This window comes from Microcaecilia unicolor, chromosome 5 (assembly GCF_901765095.1).
Source record: "Microcaecilia unicolor chromosome 5, aMicUni1.1, whole genome shotgun sequence".
NCBI lineage: Eukaryota > Metazoa > Chordata > Amphibia > Gymnophiona > Siphonopidae > Microcaecilia > Microcaecilia unicolor.
Genome location: NC_044035.1, coordinates 355,433,717 through 355,456,495, shown reverse-complemented (window position 1 = coordinate 355,456,495; position 22,779 = coordinate 355,433,717). Strand labels below are relative to the sequence as shown.

Sequence of the window (22,779 nt, the reverse complement as noted above, 5' to 3'; positions counted from 1 at the left end):
GGTACCTGCGAGCTCCGATCGTGTTTGTTTACTTTCCAGCAGTGTGCTCCGCAGATCGCGTGGAGCTTCGTAGTTTGCTGCAGTGTGCCTCGCGACCTGTGTCCTCCGACCCCCCTCGAGGTACCTGCGAGGTACAATTGCGTTTGTTTACTTTCAAGCACTGTGCAGATCGCGTGGAGCTCCGTAGTTTGCTGCAGTGTGCCTCGCGACCCGTGTCCCCCGACCCCCCTCGAGGTACCTGCGAGGTCCGATCGCGTTTACTTTCCAGCAGTGTGCAGATCACGTGGAGCTCCGTAGTTTGCTGCAGTGTGGTCCGCCCTCGTCGTCATGACGTTGTGATGCGAGGGCGGGGCATACGGCGCTTCAGAGATCTGGCTTCCGTTTTCGAGGCATGGGCAAACCAGATAACTCTGGCGCCTCACAGTTCCGGTTTTGAGGGGCTTTTGAGGCTTCATTTAGAACGTTGGGGTTGCGAATTATGTCCGGAAGGGGAGTGGCTGAGGGCGGGTCCTGAGTGACAGTGAGTGGTGAGTGTGCACAGAGTGTGTGCTGGCAACAAAGAGTTGAGGTAGGGTTGGGTGGGAGCTGGGGAGGGGTGAGAATGACAGAACTAGGCCCTGCTTTGCCTTCTAAAGTCTATCTGTTAATGCTGTGGCAGAAAATTAAAGTTTGAAAACTATTGGGAAAAGGGTGCGAAGACTAGTTAATAAAGTTTTTGTTTTTTAATTCTGTGTTTATCAATAACCTACAATTCCTCTTTTAAACCCAATCTTTAAGTTACCAAGCACAGAGAAAAATAATCACTTATCCAGAGAAATGTCCTTTTCTCTCAGAACCTCATGCCTTTTCCAGTAGTAGCTCAAGATTATATTCAGGGCATAAATCTGTTTATATCTGAAGCACAGGAGGGTTAAGTGACTTGCCCAAGATCACAAGCAGCCACAGTAGGATTTGAATGTGGACATCCCTGGTTCTCAGTCCACTGCCCTAACCATTACACTCTATACATATTGTACCTAGGAGTGGCCTTGATATCCAGAGGTGGCCGGTTCAAATCCCACTGCTACTCCTTGTGATCTTGGGAAAGTCACTTAACCCTTCATTGCCTCAGGTACAAAATTAGATTGTGAGCCCCTTCAGAGACAGAAAAGTACCTGAATGTAACTCACCTTGAGCTACTGCTGAAAAAGGTGTTCAGCAAAATAGAAATAAATAAATATAGTTTGACACAGGGTGCTTAAATCTTTGCATACAACCTTCTTCCCAATCTGCACCTTCTAAGTAACTTTATCCCAGAAAGCTCTATGTTTGGCATGTTTAGACCTTTCCTTCAAACAATAAATACAGCTTGATTCATAAGCCAGGAGTATTTGAGTCAGCTCAATTACTGTGAGTGTGGGAGGGAGACCTACTCATAGATGACGGCAGAAAAAGACCTGCACGATCCACCCAGTCTGCCCAACAAGATAAACTCACATGTGCCATTTTTTGTGTATACCTTACCTTGATTTGTACCTGTCCTTTTCAGGGCACAGACCGTATAAGTCTGCCCAGCACTATCCCCGCCTCCCAACCACCCGCCGCGCCTCCCACCACCGGCTCTGGCACAGACCATATAAGTCTGCCCAGCACTATCCCCACCTTCAACCACCAGCCCTGCCTCCCACCACCGGCTAAGCTTCTGGGGATCCCTTCCTTCTGAGCAGGATTCCTTTATGTTTATCCCACGCATGTTTGAATTCCGTTACCGTTTTCCTCTCCACCACCTCCCGTGGGAGAGCATTCCAAGCACCCCCACTCTCTCCTATTGTAGGCCTTGTTTAAAGTAATTTTTTGGAAATTGAACTGATGCAGGCTTGCATATTGTTTGATGTGTTTTTCTCCACCCCTTTTCATACGCTGGTTTGTTTTGTAGAGCTTTGGACTTCTCACCTTTTGTTGGTACTAATTCAGGCTTGCAATGATAAAGGGTGGGAAGACATGCAAGTCTTTTGGGTTCTTTAATCTTAATTACTTTTTCCCAGGGTTCCAGCTTGATACACCAATCATTTTTCGGTGGCAAAACATTCCAATTTTTGTTGACCTAATTATTTTATGTCTTTATTTCATACCAAACTTGGGTGTGTGTATAAATGGAGAATGTCATTGATTTTACGAACATGGTGATGATTATGGGGAATGTGCGTCTTCAGCCAACTGTGAAGGGCTATTGAAAACAATTACACATGCATCAACAACTATCAGCCAGCTATCATGTTAGAGAAATTAAATTTATTTACAGCAAAAGCCCACGTACAGAACACTATGTACACATTTAAATAGAGCCAATCCATGATTATACAGACATTTACAATGCGGAATGTTCTCAACGAATGCAAAGGAAGCAGTTGGGAGTCTTGCTCAGCATACTTGCATCATCATTGACGTCACCATATTATCAAAGGCCCTGCAAGAGAAACAAGTGTGAAAACAGCAGAAAGCATGAGGATGAATTTATAGAAATCCATCACCAGCATCACCTAAGAATTCTCCCTTTCCCTCCAGACATAAAACTACACACAAAGGAGCTTTTAATCGGTCATACAATGCAACCAGCATCCATGTACAAAGGCAAGAAAAGCACCTGGGGTCATGCAGAGAACCAAAATCTGGACTGGATTTCTCTGCTCGGAGATTGAGATCTTCTGGCCTTTTTCAATAGCACTGTTCATGCAATACACAGAGCTCTGGATATTGAGCAAATTGAAGGGGACAGTGCCGCCGAATGATTTCCGGACGATCGTGCAGAGTCTGGTACTAATAAAAACTGATTACTGTAATTCTTTATATCTGGGTAGGTCATCTTTTAGGTTCCAGGCTCTGCAGGTCATCCAGAATTTTATTTATTGGATTTTGCTCACACCTTTTTCAGTAGTAGCTCAAGGTGAGTTACATTCAGGTACTCTGGATATTTCTCTGTCCCAGAAGGGCTCACAATCTAAGTTTTTTACCTGAGGCAATGGAAGGTTATGTGACTTGCCCAAGATCACAAGGGAATTAAACCAGGTACCTCTGGATATCAAGACCGGTGCTCTAACCCCTAGGCCACTCCTCCACACAGAGAGCGGCGGCACATTTGATTACTGGAGTGTCTAGATCAGAACATATTACTACAGTATTAAAAAATTGCATTGATGCCTGCCTGCCTGTTAGGTTTAGAGTTATGTTCGAGGTTCCTGTGTTGATACGCCAGTGTGTATATGGGACTGTGCCCGATTATTTTCGTAAATGTTTTAAAAATGTACAAGCCTGGACAATGCCTTCTCCTCTGCTATGGAACGGCTTGCCCGGACATTTAAGACTGTGTGATAACATTCAGCATTTCAAATTATTCTTAAAGACTCGCTATTTTTTAAAGGTATTTCTAGAAGAATGAAATGTACTGAAGTAATTGTTTTCAGCTAATTGGGTTGATGACTATTGTTGTTTGCTATGTTTTAGTGTATTAATTGTGTGTATTTTTTTTTTTGTTACCTACTTTGCGTAAAGGGGATACAATACATTAAAATAATAACGTGGGATATGCATAAAGGAATCCTGTGCAGTAGGATGGATCCTCAGAAGCTTAGCCAAAATTGGGTTGCGGAGCAGGTGGGGGAAGACATTGCCGAAGGGTTAGAAGGTAAAGTTTGCCTATTTGCGGATGATACTAAGATTTGCAACAGAGTGGACACCCGGGACTGGAAAACATGAAAAAGGATCTGAGGAAGCTAGAAGAATGGTCTAAGGTTTGGCAATTAAAATTCAATGCAAAGAAATGCAAAGTGATGCACTTAGGGAATAGAAATCCACGGGAACGTATGTGTTAGGCGGTGAGAGTCTGATAGGTACTGAGGTGATAGTATCCGAGGATCTGAAGGCAACGAAACAGTGTGACAAGGCGGAGGACGTAGCGAGAAGGTTGCTAGGCTGTATAGAGAGAGGTGTGATCAGCAGAAGAAAGGAAGTGTTGATGCCCCTGTACAAGTCGTTGGTGAGGCCCCACCTGGAGTATTGTGTTCAGTTTTGGAGGCCGTACCTTGCGAAGGATGTTAAAAAAAGGAAGCGGTGCAAAGAAAAGCTACGAGAATGGAATGGGATTTGCGTTCCAAGACGTATGAGCAAAGACTTGCTGACCTGAACATGTACACCCTGGAGGAAAGGAGGAACAGGGGTGATATAATACAGACGTTCAAATACTTGAAAGGTATTAATCCGCAAAAAAATATTTTCCGGAGATGGGAAGGCGGTAGAACGAGAGGACATGAAATGAGATTGAAGGGAGGCAGACTCAAAAAATGTCAGGAAGTATTTTTTCACGGAGAGGGTGGTGGATGCTTGGAATGCCCTCCCGCGGGAGATGGTGGAGATGAAAACGGTAACGGAATTCAAACATGCGTGGGATATGCATAAAAGAATCCTGTGCAGTAGGAATGGATCCTCAGAAGCTTACCCAAAATTGGTGGCGGAGCAGGTGGGGGAAGAGAGGTTGGTGGTTGGGAGGCAAGGATAGTGGAGGGCAGACTTATACGGTCCGTGCCAGAGCCGGTGATGGGAGGCGGGACTGGTGGTTGGGAGGCGGGAAATACTGCTGGGCAGACTTGTACGGTCTGTGCCCTGAAAAAGGCAGGTACAAATCAAGGTAAGGTATACACATATGTTTATCTTGTTGGGCAGACTGGATGGACCATGCAGGTCTTTTTCTGCCGTCATCTACTATGTTACTATGTTATAAGCAGGTTACTTTCTATTCTACAATATGATAGCAAAGCTCCAAAAACATTTCAGGGAAAAAGAGTACAATTAAACCCTTACCTGTTAACTTCCTTTCTTTGATTCTAGCTAGAGCAGTCCAGATGAATGGGTATTTGCCAGCAGAGAGAGCACAGTTTACAGTGACATCACCACTGCCTGTAAGAAGCTGTGTAACTAGGAGACTTGCTAGTAATTATTCCAAAGCTAACATGCAAACAGGAAGGAATGACTGCAACGTAACTCCGTTCCCAAACAAAAAAATCACCCGAGAAGCCTAAAGCAATGGCATGGACAGTCACTCAAAACTGCCACCAAAAGGGAGGGGGGATAATGAAAGAGCGACGTGCCAGCAACAAAAACATAAGACTCAGTGCTCTGGGTTTCCGCCAGGTACTTGTGGCCTGGCTCGGCCACTGTTGGAAGCAGAATACTGGGCTAGATGGATCATTGGTCTGACCCAGTGTGGCTACTCTTATGTTCTTAACTAGGGGAACTGCAGTTCCTTGTAACTATGGGCAAGTCACTTAACCCTTCATTGTTCCAGGTACAAAAATAAGTACCCATATATACATGTAAAACACTTTCCAATTGTACTTACCTCAATTTACACCTTCCCAACTGCAAAGGTATTAAGTACAGATCCTCCTATGCATCCAATTTTTCCTTTTTGGGCAGCGAGCTCTGGAACGCTTTACCAAGATCCATCCGAACAATCAACGGCCATCTACCCTTCAGGAAAGCGTTGAAGACCCATCTCTCCAAGAAAGCCTACCCTAATGACCCACATGATTCCTGTCCTACGATTGTTATACCTTAGACCATGTCTCCAATCTCCTTATGCTCATCCCCAATCTTTTCCTCTCCATCCTTCCTACGCCTTACCCCCTCCCCAAATTCTTCTCCTGTTACACATCCTATCCTTGTTTACCTCTCCTTGTCCAACTTACATATCTTTTTACCCCTCTATTACTAGGTTCACCACAATTTGTAATATCTCTTTCAAGACTCTAATTCTATCTACTTTTTACTATGTAAGCCACATTGAGCCCGCTATGTGTGGGAAAGCGTGGGGTACAAATGTAATAATAATAATAATAATAACACAGAAAGGTGGTATATCAAATCCCATCCCCTTTCTCTCAGACAAAAGCTCAACGCACAGCTTAGGTCTTGGACTGAAATAGCAGGATTCGAAGAAATAAAATTAACAGCTAAGGCTAAATTTCACCATCCTTAAAATCTTGCTAGGCCAGGCCAGCCAAATAAGAGGTACTCAAGCCTAACATCCCTCCATCCAAAATACTAAACATTTTCTAGATTTTCTCAATATGTGGAAATTCTCACTATTCAACGGATCATCCTCCCACATAAAAAGGTCATCAGTTAGACATACTGACAAATTTTATTATATCCGAACCATTGTGAGCTCCAATTCCTTGGTCAGACCACAGTACCCTCTCATTTAAACTTAATTGGAGAGAATCCAACAACCAAACTAGAAAAGACAACAACCTTACACCATTAAAACGACAGGCAACATTGACCTTATAAATTCTGGTCCAATGAACAATTCACTAAACTATTCTCTTCTACCCCCCCCCCCCCCCTCCCATGCACAAACTTCATCCAACAATGGGATGACACATGCAAAATTGTCCTTAACAAAACAGCACCAGTTTTAGATAAGTCAAGACCCAATAAAAATGATCTCCTTGGTTTAGTGATGACCTTCTGCACATGAAACATAAATATAGAACATATGAAAGAATTTGGACTATAAACAAAACATCTGAAAAGCTAACCAACTGGGGAAAAAATCACAAAAGAGTATAAACTCATGATCATTAAAGCAAAAGCACTCACTATTCGAAATCAATAGGATAACAAACAATAATCCTAAGAAACTATATGATTCTAGTCAACAAACTATTGAACACTCAACCAGTAACGGTCACAAATGAACCTGTACCATCAGCGGACCGACTGGCAACTATTTCGAACACAAAGTAATAAAAATTAATCACGAACTGAATAACCCCTCTTCACAAATTCATTGCTTCCTTAACTTATATGATCCATTGCCCTCCAGTTTACAAGCTGACAGAATTCGGTATGAATTCTGCCCTTTCACCACTGATCAGGTCAAGCACCTGTTACATAAATACACCAAATCACAATGCATGCTTGAGACATGCCCTATTTTACCTTCTCAAAACAGCTCCTACACAATTCATTAACCATTACACTCCAATCTTACCTCAATATTATCCCTTGGTCTAGTCCCTTCCCAAAATTGAAACATCATTCTGACTCCTATCTGGAAGAACAACCAAATTAGCCAAAGTACAGTGTCCAACTACAGACCAGTAGCTTCAATTTCCTTATTAAAGTAATGGAAGGTCTGGTTACACAACTTATGACTACCTTCAATTACACTCTATATGCATAGTTCACAATCTGGTTTCGGGCCTTCCTACAGTACTGAAACTGACCTCATCACTCTCCTACTAAAATAGACGCAAATTAAGTAAAGGCAATAACATCTTAACACTTCAATTCTACTGTAGATCATGATATTCTCCTTAGTATCCTAGACTATTATGGTCTAAGTGGAGCAGTCCTAAACTGGTTCTCTGGATTCTTAAAATCAAGATCGTACCAAGTCAGTCAGGTATAAATTTATCATCATGTCCCCTAGTTTGTGGAATACTGCAGGGTTCTCCTTTATCTCCCATCTTATTCAACATTACGATCATTCCCTTAGGTAATTTACCGGAAAAAATGGTTTTCCAAATTACATATATGCCAACGTTGCATTCCTTTTGCCAAAGATATAAACGATATAACTCACAATCAAATTACTACTACTACTACTACTACTTAGCATTTCTATAGCGCTGCCAGGGTTACGCAGCGCTGTAGAAGTTTAGACATGGGGAAGGACAGTCCCTGCTCAAGAGAGCTTACAATCTAATGGTAACAAGCTATGTAGCCAGTGTAGGTATCAGGAAAGGGGAAGGTGGTTAGGCGCCAAAAGCAAGGGAGAAGATATGGGCCTTGAGTAAGGACTTGAAAATGGGCAGGGAGGGCGCACGGCGTATGGGCTCAGGAAGGTATGTCACTGATGGAACCCTGGGCATCAAATTTCAATTAAATTTAACACAGAGAAACCAAATTCCTCATCATCACCAACCCTTACCATTCCGTGACTTTCAAAAATTTCAGGATTGATACCACCACATACCCACTTGAATCCACAATGAAAATCCTCAGAATCACATTAGACCAATTTCTTTCATTAGAAAATCAGGTCTCTAAAGTAATTTCAAATGTTTTCAACACATTATGGAAACTGAAACAAATAAGACCATTTTTTTACCAAGCCAATCTTCCGCAGCATTGTTCAATCCTTAGTCCTAACTAAATATGATTACTGTAACTCCATTTATGCTGGCATCAAATGTGGTCTTCTGAACCACCAACCACACTGCATGGCCCCTCCTTGCTCGTTGATGTACACTACTGTGTGGTGATGTTATCACCGCATCTCAAAAAAGATATAGTGGAATTAGAAAAGGTGCAAAGAAGGGCAACGAAAATGATAAAGCGGATGGACGACTTCCCTATGAGGAAAGGCTAAAGCGGCTAGGGCTCTTCAGCTTGGAGAAAAGGCGGCTGGGGGGGGGGGGGATATGATAGAGGTCTATAAAATAATGAGTAGTTGAACGGGTAGATGTGAAGCGTCTGTTCACGCTTTCCAAAATACTAGGACTAGGGGGCATGCGATGAAGCTACAATGTAGTAAATTTAAAATGAATTGGAGAAAATATTTCTTCACTCAACATGTAATTAACTCTGGAATTCATTGCCAGAGAATGTGGTAAAGGCGGTTAACTTAGCGGAGTTTAAAAAAGGTTTGCACGGCTTCCTAAAAATGGACTTGGGGAAAATCCACCATTTCTGGGATAAGCAGTATAAAATGTTTTGTACTTTCTTGGGATCTTGCCAGGTATTTGTGACCTGGATTGGCCACTGTTGGAAACAGGATGCTGGGCTTGATGGACCTTTGGTCTTTCCCAGTATGGCAATACTTATGTACTTATATGTACTTATGATCCAAACACCCTTGCTCCTGAGAAGGGGAAGAAACCACTTGAGAGCCAACCTGATGGCTCTTGTCTAAAGCCTGTTGATGGACCATTTAACTTCCCTGAGAGGCCACAGTCCTTCAGGTACCTGCCAACAATGGGCTCCTCTGCCCTGCAGATTTTCATTGGTAAAATTACTGTCCACCAGGGGTTCCAGCTCTATTCCCTGCAAAGGACTCATGATGGACAGTAAGACTCACTTGTACTTGATCTGTCACTTGAAGATGGACTGAAAACTCCTGGTATCAAGAGACCACTGAAAAAACAAGGCTTGTTGCAGTGAACTCAATGTGAGCCCTAGCCTAAGGAACCAACTTCAGGTGCTGTCCAGCACTGATGAAGTTCTCCAAAATAGAAGGCTTTCAGTTTGGGATTGGAGCTTGCTTATTTTGAGTCATATAGACCCAACCTGCTGAGTGGTGAAATAGGCCCCTAGATATTCCAGAGAATGACAGAGACTGCATTGCTCTTCCTGTAGTTTATCACCCACCCTAAGCTCCCTAAAAACCTCATGACCCTGGTTATGTTGCATAACATGAATCTTGTCTTAACTTGGCAGCCAATCATCCATAAAGGGAAGCGCAAGAACCTCCTCCCTTCTCAAGGCTGCCACTGTCACCATCACCATCATTTTGAGAACAGTAGCAGGTAGAGATTACCAAGAGCTTTTGTATTCTGGAGTACAATCTCAGGAGATTCCCACTCAGATGGACCCATGGTGTGAAGACCCTTGTGGAATGGAAAAGCCTTGAATGGCTTATGAACTACATCCAAAATAGAATCTCCATTCACAGACTCCTGTCCCAGCAACTGAGATCCACAGGGCCTCTAAGACCTGTTAAATAAGAGCAGACAACTCCTCCTTACAAAACAGGCACAGCATCGTGGAGCCCTCCCCATCTGAGAACAATCTGCAATCTCCCATGGACTCCAACAAAGAAAGATGAGTCTCATTTTCCTTCAAGGAAGCAGATGCAGATCCTGAAGATGGGGGATCCACCAGCCAACCCAGGGCTGCCTGCTTGGACTTTGTGAGCTGGAGCCCCTTCTTTCTACCTTGCTTGGTGAGGGCCAGAACTGCAAGAGGACTTAGTGCTGAGGCACCAGCCTTCTGCATCTGACTGAAGACCTGGTGCATTACTACCACAAACTCAGGAGAATAACCTCCAAGATGCTTCTCAGAGTCCAGACCCTCAGATACCAACATTGGAAAACCCAGGGAAACTGGCCACATCTCAGCCAAGCACCCAACCCTGGAATCACAATATCCACGCAGCTCAGACAAAATGTCAGAGCTTCCCATCTCTGACAGCTCCCCTTTGGGGATGTGAAACTCTCCCTGCTCATTCCATTTTTCACACACGAGAAACAGAGACCTGACTACCTGATACCGCCAGTGCTAAGAGCTATACACCAGTGACGCAGCTCCTCTTAATGTGGCAGTTGCTACAGCCTACTGGCCACGCTTAGAGCTGGTTGACATCCTCACAGTCCAGCGCAATCAATCAAAGATTGAGGCTTATCCCCACCCCCCAGAGATCTGAATAATCCGTCACACCCTGAAATGATGCGTTCCTTAGCAAATCCAGTTTTAATTTCCTGCAGACGTTGCCTTCTTCTTCCTGGTTTACACTTTATTATAACCAGGTTGTTTCAGGCAAGAAAAGGAGAGAAGGGAAGGGAAGACTCCGAAACAAGCACACATACTGAAGCACAGTTGTAGAAGCTGAGCAACAGTCCTAACTGTCCCCTTGCTCCTCAGTCAGTGACCAAAGGTCCAGGAGCTTGCCTCTTCCCTACCCTTTAGCTTCAGAGAGACTGGGAGCACCATAAAACCCCAGACAGAAGAAAAAAACAAATTGACCAGAGATGCTTGAGCAGAGAAGGCAGCCTTCAGACTGCTACCCCCAGAGACACAGCACCTGCTCCATCAGGGAGAGAGTGCTCTGGTAGCTCCCAACCAGGAAAGACTGCCCTCCAGTCACCCTCCCTGACAGATGGACCACTGCTCCACCTGCTGCAGGAGACTCAAGCCAGCTTCAGCAAAACAGCATGCACCACCTTCTGTTGGAGACAGAATACTGGCAAGTCTCCTAGTCATACAGCCCCTGATAGGAAGTGATGATGTGTGCTCCCTGTCTCCACCCTTTGCTAGCAGGAAGCAAATAACCATTCATCTAGACTGGTCTAGTAGGATGGTAAAGATAAAAAAAATGTATAATGTAACGTGCTGTAAATGACAGACTCAAGAAACAGCAAGGCACACGATCCACACGCTCCAAAGTGGAACAAAAGAAAGCAGATTAGCAGTTGATGTACATAAGCTTTATTAGTAAGATTACACACACAGTATATTGCCCGACACAGGCTGTGTTTCGCCCAGCAGGGCTGCGTCAGGGGCTACTTTGTGATCTCCACTAAGAATTACTTGTAGAAGGGTATATGCTCCAACAATTAGTGTTTAAAAGAAACTGCTGCTGGTTTTTTTCTGTGTTCCACTGTAAATGACAGAGTCAAGTGGCATGAGGAAAAGAATCCACTCTGTCAGACGCATGGAAATGCATAAATACATAGTAACATAGTAGATGACGGCAGAAAAAGACCTGCACGGTCCATCCAGTCTGCCCAAGAAGATAAATTCATATGTGCTACTTTTTTATTTGTACTGTCCTCTTCAGTGCACAGACCGTATAAGTCTGGCCAGCCCTATCCCCACCTCCCAACCACCAACCCAGCCTCCCAACCACCAGCTCTGGCACAGACCATATAAGTCTGCCCAGCACTATCCCTGCCTCCCACCACCAGCTCTGGCACAGACCATATAAGTCTGCCCAGCAGTTTTATGTACCATAAATGAATCAGTTGATCAAAACTTTTGTTCACCTTGGACATAAAATATCAGACAACTTGGCAACATAAGAAAGAGAGAACAACATTCTGAAGGAAGTGTTAATATTAACAAATCCTCATACGCAGCAGGGCTTTGGGGGAAGCTGGCAGAAGCATGAGGCAAATTCAAAACCCCCTTGATACAGCAGACATGAGGCACTTATAATCTGAGGCAGATTCCATTTTCTGTGTTTTAATAGCTTCTTGGATAAAAGAAAATAAAATATATATTTCCCTAAGTTTGGTGGGAGACGGCTTTTTACTGCTGCTTTAGCCCAGCAATGGTTACTCTCTGCAAATATGTTACTTAATCAAATGTCAGCAAATCTCTCACATCTTTCATTGTGAAAACCCACAAAGCTGGAGCAGGTTGTAGCTCCTGCGGGCCTGAGGTTGCCATCCCTGCTTTACAATGTTGACACAGGAAGGACAATGTGGACCTGGAAGCTTTTCCTGCTACAAATGAGAGTCAGGTTTGTGCAAGGTATGGAGTCCCAACATCAGCCCTCTGGGGCTGTAAATAGGTCTGGTTTTCAGGGTAACCAAGCAATGGAAATCAGCCTTTTTCTCACACCATGTATAAGCAAATACAGCTGATGACTAAATCAATGTGAATATCCTGAAAGAAGCCTTGAGCGTTACCCTAGCTGACAGCCGCATGTCTAGACACTTACATGCAAGTGAATGAAAACAAGGAACAGTTTAAATCTACCCCCAGAGGTCAACCCAGCTTATTTTCCATGGGAAAAATTCTTTGCTTCTGAAGGCCGGAGATTTATTTCCCTTCTTCAAGCTCAAACCCAGATGTGGCGGAGCAGGCCCCCACTCACCTGGACTGGATGGGATCCCCAGGATTATAGAAGGGATTACACATCACATCTGTGTAGGAATTATGCAGCTTCCGGAACATCTGAAATGGCAGAAATAAGGTTATAAATCTCCAAAGACTGTCTGGCTTCCGATGAGACGGAGGTCCAGATCCAGCAGCTGGTACTCACACTCCGGATTTCATTGTCTCGCAGCGCTGTATTTGAAGAGTCTACCACCATGACAAATTTCACTTTCGAGTTAGTTACGTAGCCGTATCTGAGCAGGCAGTGAAGGAATGCGCTTTGAACAGACAAAAGACTGAAATGCTCTTTTACTGCGGATCTTCATTTAAATACCAGGTTAAGGTTTTCAGGATATCTACAACAACAGGCACGAGGGAAATGTGCATAGAAATAAAGGCACTTTAAGCAAATTGTTTCAAGCAGATATCCTAGAACCAACCTGGTCTGGGAACTGTGCAAAGACATTACAGGTGAATCAGCTAATCAGAGTGCTCTCTCGAAATAACTGGGTTTGCTTTATAGATAAGAGGTCTCAGTGCAGGATGACTACAGCATCTGAAATGAGCTGAAATTCTCCCAGTCAGGCTTCTTATGTAGCCCTCATTAAGCTCTGCATAAATATGTGCTATAAATACATCATAATGACAGGCTCTGCTCTTCATGTTAGTGGCAGGGCAGTGGATCCCGGTGGTCAGAAGCTCAGAGCTGTGAACCTGAACCCCTGGATGAATCCCCAATAACTTCACGCTGTGAATCAGCCACTTGACCGTCTGAAAGTGTGAGGACGGAGTAAATGCTTACATACAGACAAAGCTAGGTTAGTGGGGCTGGTAAAAAGCATTAAAAAGACAAATACAGCAGGCCACAGACAATACCTACAAACTGGGTGTCACTTAACCCTCCACTGCCCCAGGTACAAAACTTAGCTTGTGAGGGCACTAGGGACAAAAAAAAGTAGCAGCATATATGTAAATCACTTTGATTGTACCACAGTCTACTACTCCTGAGAAGGCTCGCTGGCGGGTATCACATCATACGAATCCATGACCCCTCTCCCTTTTATATATTAATATCTATATATATATATATATATATATATATATATATATATACAGTATATATACACCACACACACACATATACACCAAACAAATATATATGTATACCAGTAAACAGGTCCGTTTCTGACACAAATGAAACAGTCGCTAGCAAGGTTTTCCTCGGAGTGTGTATGTTTGAGAGAGTGTGTGTGAGATTGACTGTGTATGTGAGAGAGAGTGAATGTGCGAGTGTGTGTGTATGACAGAGAGAGATTGAGACTGGGTGCTGTGTGCCAGGGGCCCCCGCCCCTCCCTCCCAGTTCCAGTGTCACCCATTCCTCCGTGTTCCAGGGTTGTCATCAGCCCCCCTCCCTCCGAGATCCAGGGTCTTCCCCCCCTGCTTTTTTTTTCCCTAGTTTTGTACAGGTGGTGCATTCCCTCCCTCCTCCCCTCTCGTCCCCTCCCCCGAGTTCCAAACCCCTCTCCTCCTTCCCCCAAGTTCCAGACCCCCCTCCTCCCCTCCCAGAGTTCCAGACCCCCCCCTCCCTCCCTCTCCCTCCCCCCCCCCGGTTCCAGGCCCCCCTCCCTCCGATGTCCAGACCCCCCCTCTGAGTTCCTGACCCCTGTCTTTCTTCTATGTTTGTGCAGCGCTGCGTACGCCTTGTAGCGCTATAAAAATGCGTAGTAGTAGTAATCTCAAGGAGTATCAACATTCCATCTAGAACCCCAAAGAATAGCAAGATTCTGGAATCCTAAAGAGTGACAAGATTCCATGCAAGATTCGTAACCACTTGTAACCACTCGCCTCCACCTACCCTCCTCTCCTCCTTCCTGTACATTAATTGATTTGATTTGCTTACTTTATTTCTTGTCTATTAGATTGTAAGCTCTTTGAGCAGGGACTGTCTTCTTCTATGTTGTGCAGCGCTGCGTACGCTTTGTAGCGCTATAGAAATGCTAAATAGTAGTAGTAGTGATAGCCCCAATGGACTGAATTGTGATTTTGTTGCTGGCAGGACTAAGAAGTGTAACAGAAAAACTGCAAAATAGATGTATATCAAGTGTTCACCTGAATCCAAAATAAATTTCTATCTAAATGGTTCAGTTTAAATTGCATCAAATATAATCAAAGCCAATCAAACACATAAACGGCAAGTGACCGACTCACCTGCAATACGCAGTAGAGTCGGATCGCTGAGAGTGTAGAAGTCCAAGCCCCGCCTCCACCAGCAGTACAGCCCAATAGGGAGGAGGCTTGGACTGTGGAAATCGGAGGAGGGAGCAGGGAGGAACAGCGCTGGGGGAGGGCAGGGGAGAGCAGGGTTGGTGGACGGGGGGGGGGGGGGCCGAGAGGAGGAGGAGGCCATAGGAAAACAAAAAAACTAGCCCGTTGTTACGGGCTTAACGGCTAGTCTTCTAAATAGTGTGAAAAGTGTGCATACAAATGCTTTAGGTGCCCAACTTGTAAATGCAAACGAGCAGGCAACCACCTTTTTTTAAATTTAAAGAGTCTTTATTTAAAGTATTGAGAGACATAAGATAAAAAACTACAAGCCACAAACGACTACTTGAGCAAGTACAATACAACAAAGGTGGAACCCAACCTCCGATAAACCCTAGCAAGAAGCATTTAACTCTCAAACAAAGACACTGAATGCACAAGTACTTCTAAGATTTCTGACCGGTTTTTATAATTATCTCACCCCACCCCACCCCCCCAGGCAACCACCTTTTCAATCACTGCACACCGTGCACTGTCAATGAAAATTCAGAAGCTCTGCATTTTTGGATCATCACTGTATCTATTGATCTTCCGGTGTGTATAATTCTGAGCTGGATATACACACAGCGGAAGAGTCTATATTGAAGACAGTTATTTGTAAGAGCTTCTGAATTCTCACTGACAGAGCAGGGTGTGCAGTGATTGAAAAGGTTGTTGCCCTGCTCATTTGCATTTACACACTGGGCACATAAAACTTTTTCACACAATTTAGAAGATTGTTTTTGATTGTATTTCTTTGATGTAATTTAAACCGAGAACCACTTAAGGAGGGGGAAAAAAAAAGGACAAAGGAAGCGCCAAGGTCGGAGTCTTTTTCAGCTGGTGAGGTGTGGTTTAGTCTGGTGACACACGCCCCCTGCCTCTGCCTAATGGAAGCTGATTGAGAAACTGACATATCCATAGAGAATGACATAGGGACGGGATAGAGCCCGTGAGAATGGGGACAAACTTGGCCCCGTGCCACTTTCCACTTTGAAGCCTGTTAATGAACTGGACTGTTATTTATGTTTGATTGATGCAGATGACAATATATATAATATATATATATATATATACTAGCCGTTGAGCCCGTGAAAACGGGCTACTTTTGGAATGGGGGGTTTTCCGAGCCCCCCCCCCCCCCCCCGGAGTCGCCACCGCCGCCCCTCCACCCGCCCGAGCAGCCTGTAAACTTACATCAGCACGCAGCAGCAGGCACATCAGCAAAGCTGCCGTCGGGGCGGGCTTCCTTCTCTGCCTGTGTCCCGCCCTCTGTAACGTCGGCGAGGGCGGGACAAAGGCAGAAGGAAGCCCGACGGCAGCTTTGCTGATGTGCCTGCTGCTGCGTGATGTAAGTTCACAGTGCTCGGCCAGATGAGGGCGGCGGCGGCGGCAACTCCGGGAGCGGTTCAGACGTCTGCAGTATGCCAGTAGAGACTTCCCTCTCTGCCCCGCCCCCATCATCACGTATTGAAGCGGGGGCGGGGCAGAGAGGGAAGTCTCTACTGTGCATTTGCGAGTGAGTACGGTCACTCGCCGTTTATGTTTGATTTTTTGGGGGGTGGGAGGGGGGAACAAGCAAACATGCTGGTCACAGCTAGCAAACTTTGCATGGGGGATCCTGTACAACCTGCTACCAGCACATTTTCTAAGAAGACGTCTTCTATTGCAGAAGGGACTGTGGAAGACAGGAGAGCTAGACTGAATCCTGAGATTGTTGATGACTTCTTATTCATCCACAGATTTAAAAAAATCATAACAGTGCTTCATAGGGCATACTTCTCCCCTCTAGGGCATACAGAACGGTTGTATTTTGAACTTCTGGACATTTTAACATGGTGGATTACAATTCCTTGGGGTAGCAGAAGTCAGCTATTGTTGGGGTTGGAAGGGTAGAGGGTGGTGGTGGAAGGGTTTATTCTAGTTGGTCATTATTATTGTTTTCTATTTGTAATTTATACACAACAGTTGCACAGCATATTGTTCCTTTTTATACTTTAATACAAAGATTTAAATATAAAATCATAAGTGTTCGAGGCTTCTGCAGATGAGAACAGAGCCCACGGGGATAGAGCAGGGGGGGACAGAACCCACGGGGAAAGGGATGGGGATGGACAGAACCCACGGGGGCAAATTTATCCCTGTGTCATTCTCTACATATCCATTAAGGGTGACAGCGCCAACTATGACTTCAGTCGAAAAAATTTCTGGCTCATTTCCTTGCTCTGAATAAGGCTCTGGTTACCTATGTGCTGACAAAGCATCTGATGAAGTAGACTCTGGTCCTCGAAAGCTCGTGCCTCAATAAAATGTTAAGTCTAGAAGATGCCGCTTGTTTCTGTCAATTCGTTTTGTGTACTGGCATGCACAGCTGGTTAATAAGCATTCATTCACCAGCTTAGATTCCAAACTCTACAGCAAGTGACACCTGGGCAACACAATAATAATGGGGATTTCAATTACCCGCATATAGACTGGGTTAATGTAACATCTGTACACGTAAGGGACATAAGATTTCTTGATGAAATCAAGGACAGCTTCATGGAACAGCTAGTTCAGGAGCCGACAAGAGAAGGAAAAATACTAGACTTAGTCCTTAGTGGTGCTCATGATCTAGTGCAGGGGGTAACGATACGAGGGCCGCTTGATAACAGTGATCATAATATGATCGGTTTTGATATTGGCATTGAAGGAAGTGAAACTAGGAAATCAAGTACGCTAGCGTTTAACTATAGAAAAGGTGAACGACAAAATGAGAAAAATGGTGAAAAAAAGACTGAAAGGAGCAGCTCGCAGAGTAAAAACTTGCATCAGGCGTGGATGCTGTTTAAAAACACCATCCTGGAGGTTCAGGACAAATATATTCCACGTATTAGAAAAAAGGGAAAAAAGACTAAACGTCAGCCGGCGTGGCTAAACAGTAAGATAAAGGAAATCATTAGAGCCAAAAAACAATCCTTCAGAAAGTGGAGAAGAGAACCAACTGAAAGTAACAGGATAGATCATAAGGAATGCCAAGCCAAATGCAAAGCGGAGATAAGGAGGGCAAAAAGGACTTTGAGAAGAAATTAGCGTTGGAAGCAAAAATACATAGTAAAAACTTTTTTAGATACATTAAAAGCAGGAAACCGGCCAAAGAGTCGGTTGGGCCGCTGGACGAAAATGGTGTTAAAGGGGCGATCAAGGAGGACAAGCCGTAGCGGAGAATTAAATGAATTCTTTGCTTCGGTCTTCACCGAGGAGGATTTGGGGGGGACACCGTGCCGGAAAGAATATTTGAAGCGGGGAGTCGGAGAAACTAAACAAATTCTCTGTAACCTTGGAGGATGTAATGGGTCAGTTCAGCAAGCTGAAGAGTAGTAATCACCGGGACCTGATGGTATTCATCCCAGAGTATTAATAGAACTAAAAAATGAACTTGCGGAGCTACTGTTAGAAATATGCAATCTGTCCCTAAAATCGAGTGTAATACCGGAAGACTGGAGGTAGCCAATGTTACTCCGATTTTTAAGAAAGGTTCCAGAGGAGATCCGGGAAATTATAGACCGGTGAGTCTGACGTCGGTGCCGGGCAAGATGGTGGGCTATTATTAAGAATAAAATTGCAGAGCATATACAAAACATGGACTGATGAGACAAAGTCAGCACGGATTTAGTGAAGGGAAGTCTTGCCTCACCAATCTAATGCATTTTTTTGAGGGGGTAAGCAAACATGTGGACAATGGGGAGCCGGTTGATATTGTATATCTGGATTTTCAGAAGGCGTTTGACAAGTGCCGCACGAAAGACTCCTGAAGAAATTGCAGAGTCATGGAATCGGAGGTAGGGTATTATTATGGATTAAGAACTGGTTGAAAGATAGGAAGCAGAGAGTAGGATTGCGTGGCCAGTATTCTCAGTGGAGGAGGGTAGTTAGTGGGGTCCCGCAGGGGTCTGTGCTGGGTCCGTTGCTTTTTAATGTATTTATAAATGACCTAGAGATGGGAATAACTAGTGAGGTAATTAAATTCGCCGATGACACAAAATTATTCAGGGTCGTCAAGTCGCAGGAGGAATGTGAACGATTACAGGAGGACCTTGCGAGACTGGGAGAATGGGCGTGCAAGTGGCAGATGAATTCAATGTTGACAAGTGCAAAGTGATGCATGTGGGTAAGAGGAACCCGAATTATAGCTACGTCTTGCAAGGTTCCGCGTTAGGAGTTACGGATCAAGAAAGGGATCTGGGTGTCGTCGTCGATGATACGCTGAAACCTTCTGCTCAGTGTGCTGCTGCGGCTAGGAAAGCGAATAGAATGTTGGGTGTTATTAGGAAGGGTATGGAGTCCAGGTGTGCGGATTTATAATGCCGTTGTATCGCTCCATGGTGCGACCGCACCTGGAGTATTGTGTTCAGTACTGGTCTCCGTATCTCAAAAAAGATATAGTAGAATTGGAAAAGGTACAGCGAAGGGCGACGAAAATGATAGTGGGGATGGGACGACTTTCCTATGAAGAGAGGCTGAGAAGGCTAGGGCTTTTCAGCTTGGAGAAGAGACGGCTGAGGGAGATATGATAGAAGTGTATAAAATAATGAGTGGAATGGATCGGTGGGTGAAGCGACTGTTCACGCTATCCAAAAATACTAGGACTAGAGGGCATGAGTTGAAGCTACAGTGTGGTAAATTTAAAACGAATCGGAGAAAATTTTCTTCACCCAACGTGTAATTAGACTCTGGAATTCATTGCCGGAGAACGTGGTACGGGCGGTTAGCTTGACGGAGTTTAAAAAGGGGTTAGATAGATTCCTAAAGGACAAGTCCATAGACCGCTATTAAATGGACTTGGAAAAATTCCGCATTTTTAGGTATAACTTGTCTGGAATGTTTTTACGTTTGGGGAGCGTGCCAGGTGCCCTTGACCTGGATTGGCCACTGTCGGTGACAGGATGCTGGGCTAGATGGACCTTTGGTCTTTCCCAGTATGGCACTACTTATGTACTTATGTACTTATGTACCTTTCTTAAGAAATCTAAAATATTTTTTAAATGATCCATTTTTGTCATAAAAACTCATATTTGTGGAACAAGCGATATAATGGTTCTTCTGATATTTCTCAGGTTGCTCAGGAGAAAAAAAATCATAAATCTGTCCTAGAATATCAGAAAGGGAGGTGCTGAGTGTCTTCATTTGGAAGGATGTGATCTCTCTTTTTTGAATCTAGGCCACTGGATGTTTTCCTAAAGGATAAAAAGTCATTCTGACACAGACTTTTTTACTTGAAGTGACAGAGGGTTTTTTTTCCTTTGTTTCCCAGTCCATTTGCTCTGTTTCTTGGATTATTATTCTCCTTTTTATCATTACTGAAAAGGTCTTCCCTCACTTCCTTCTGTGCAATGTATTAATTTTCCTCTGATAATTCTTCGTTCTCTATTTGTTCCTGCTTTCAAATGATACTATTATTTGAAAAATACTGGGCTGGGGATTGCTTTCAGTGTCAGGTGCTGGCCCAACAGCGTTAAAGGGAAAGACGAACAAGACGTGGAACGGCAAGAACAGAGCTGAACCCTGGCCTGAAGGATCCACATTAAACAGCTAATACCAGAACGTGGTACTTATTCCTCAACAATATGAAAAAGGTAGAAGCAAAGTACAGACCAGGGGCGTAGCCAGACCTCACCGTGGGAGGGGGCCAGAGCACAAGGTTGGGGTACATTTTGAGTGCCACCCCACCTTGCCTCCCCCCACCACCACACTTCACTTCCTCGACCTCCCCCACCGCCTCGCCTCCTCACAAATACCTCCGACAGCCAAAGCCTTCTTCAGCGCGGTCTCCAGCGCAGCTACGTTCGCTGCCTGCCCCCTGCTCTTCTTTCTTCTTGCTCCTCCTGTGAGCAAGGGGGCAGGCAGCGAACGCAGCTGCGCCGGAGACCGCTCAGCGTCAGTGTGCACAGGAGCAAGAAGAAGAAGAGCAGCAGCAGGCAGCGAGCGCGGCTGCGCCAGAGACCGCTCAGCGTCAGTGTGCACAGGAGCAAGAAGAAAGAAGAGCAGCAGGCAGGCAGCGAGCGCGGCTGCGCCAGAGACCGCTCAGCGTCAGTGTGCACAGGAGCAAGAAAAAGAAGAGCAGCAGGCAGGCAGCGAGCGCGGCTGCGCCAGAGACCGCTCAGCGTCAGTGTGCACAGGAGCAAGAAGAAAGAAGAGCAGCAGGCAGGCAGCGAGCGCGGCTTCGCCAGAGACCGCTCAGCGTCAGCGCGTACAAGAAGAGCAAGAAGAAAGAAGAGCAGGGAGCAGACAGCGAACGCGACTGCGCCGGAAACCGCTCAGCATCAGCGTGCACACGAGGAGCAAGAAGAAAGAAAGTAGGGGCAGGCTGCGAACGCGGCTGCCGGAGACCGCTCAGCGTCAGCGTGTACAAGAGGAGCAAGAAGAAAGAAGAGCAGGGGGCAGCAGCGAGCGCGGCTGCGCCAGAGACCGCTCAGCGTCAGTGTGCACAGGAGCAAGAAGAAAGAAGAGCAGCAGGCAGGCAGCGAGCGCGGCTGCGCCAGAGACCGCTCAGCGTCAGTGTGCACAGGAGCAAGAAGAAAGAAGCAGCAGGCAGGCAGTGAGCGCGGCTTCGCCAGAGACCGCTCAGCGTCAGCGCGTACAAGAGCAAGAAGAAAGAAGAGCAGGGAGCAGACAGCGAACGCGACTGCGCCGGAAACCGCTCAGCATCAGCGTGCACACGAGGAGCAAGAAGAAAGAAGTAGGGGGCAGACTGCGAACGCGGCTGCGCCGGAGACCGCTCAGCGTCAGCGGGTACAAGAGGAGCAAGAAGAAAGAAGAGCAGGGGGCAGGCAGCGAGCGCGGCTGCGCCAGAGACCGCTCAGCGTCAGTGTGCACAGAGCAAAAGAAAGAGAGCAGCAGGCAGCGAGCGCGGCTGCGCCAGAGACCGCTCAGCGTCAGCGCGTACAAGAAGAGCAAGAAGAAAGAAGAGCAGGGAGCAGACAGCGAACGTGACTGCGCCGGAAACCGCTCAGCATCAGCGTGCACACGAGGAGCAAGAAGAAAGAAGAGTAGGGGGGCTGCGAACGCGGCTGCGCCGGAGACCGCTCAGCGTCAGCGTGTACAAGAGGAGCAAGAAGAAAGAAGTAGGGGGCAGGCTGCGAACGCGGCTGCGCCGGAGACCGCTCAGCGTCAGCGTGTACAAGAGGAGCAAGAAGAAAGAAGAGCAGCAGGCAGGCAGCGAGCGCGGCTGCGCCAGAGACCGCTCAGCGTCAGTGTGCACAGGAGCAAGAAGAAGAAGAGCAGCAGGCAGGCAGCGAGCGCGCTGCGCCAGAGACCGCTCAGCGTCAGCGCGTACAAGAAGAGCAAGAAGAAAGAAGAGCAGGGAGCAGACAGCGAACGTGACTGCGCCGGAAACCGCTCAGCATCAGCGTGCACACGAGGAGCAAGAAGAAAGAAGAGTAGGGGCAGGCTGCGAACGCGGCTGCGCCGGAGACCGCTCAGCGTCAGCGTGTACAAGAGGAGCAAGAAGAAAGAAGAGTAGGGGCAGGCTGCGAACGCGGCTGCGCCGGAGACCGCTCAGCGTCAGCGTGTACAAGAGGAGCAAGAAGAAAGAAGAGCAGCAGGCAGGCAGCGAGCGCGGCTGCGCCAGAGACCGCTCAGCGTCAGTGTGCACAGGAGCAAGAAGAAAGAAGAGCAGCAGGCAGGCAGCGAGCGCGGCTGCGCCAGAGACCGCTCAGCGTCAGTGTGCACAGGAGCAAGAAAAAGAAGAGCAGCAGGCAGGCAGCGAGCGCGGCTGCGCCAGAGACCGCTCAGCGTCAGTGTGCACAGGAGCAAGAAAGAAGAGCAGCAGGCAGGCAGCGAGCGCGGCTTCGCCA

General features: G+C 46.0%; 1 protein-coding gene across 1 annotated transcript in view; it reads right to left on the bottom strand.

Moving 5' to 3' along the window:
• Nucleotides 1-2,292: 2,292 nt before the first annotated feature.
• Nucleotides 2,293-22,779, bottom strand: part of TRAPPC2L (trafficking protein particle complex 2 like) — a 31,892-nt gene continuing 11,405 nt past the window's right edge. The window contains exons 3-5 of the mRNA XM_030202749.1: nt 12,809-12,896; nt 12,641-12,720; nt 2,293-2,446 (exon numbers count right to left, since the gene is read on the bottom strand). Of these exons, the coding sequence (XP_030058609.1) occupies nt 2,401-2,446; nt 12,641-12,720; nt 12,809-12,896 (214 nt within the window). The 3' untranslated portion in view covers nt 2,293-2,400. The remainder of the gene's footprint in view (nt 2,447-12,640; nt 12,721-12,808; nt 12,897-22,779) is intronic.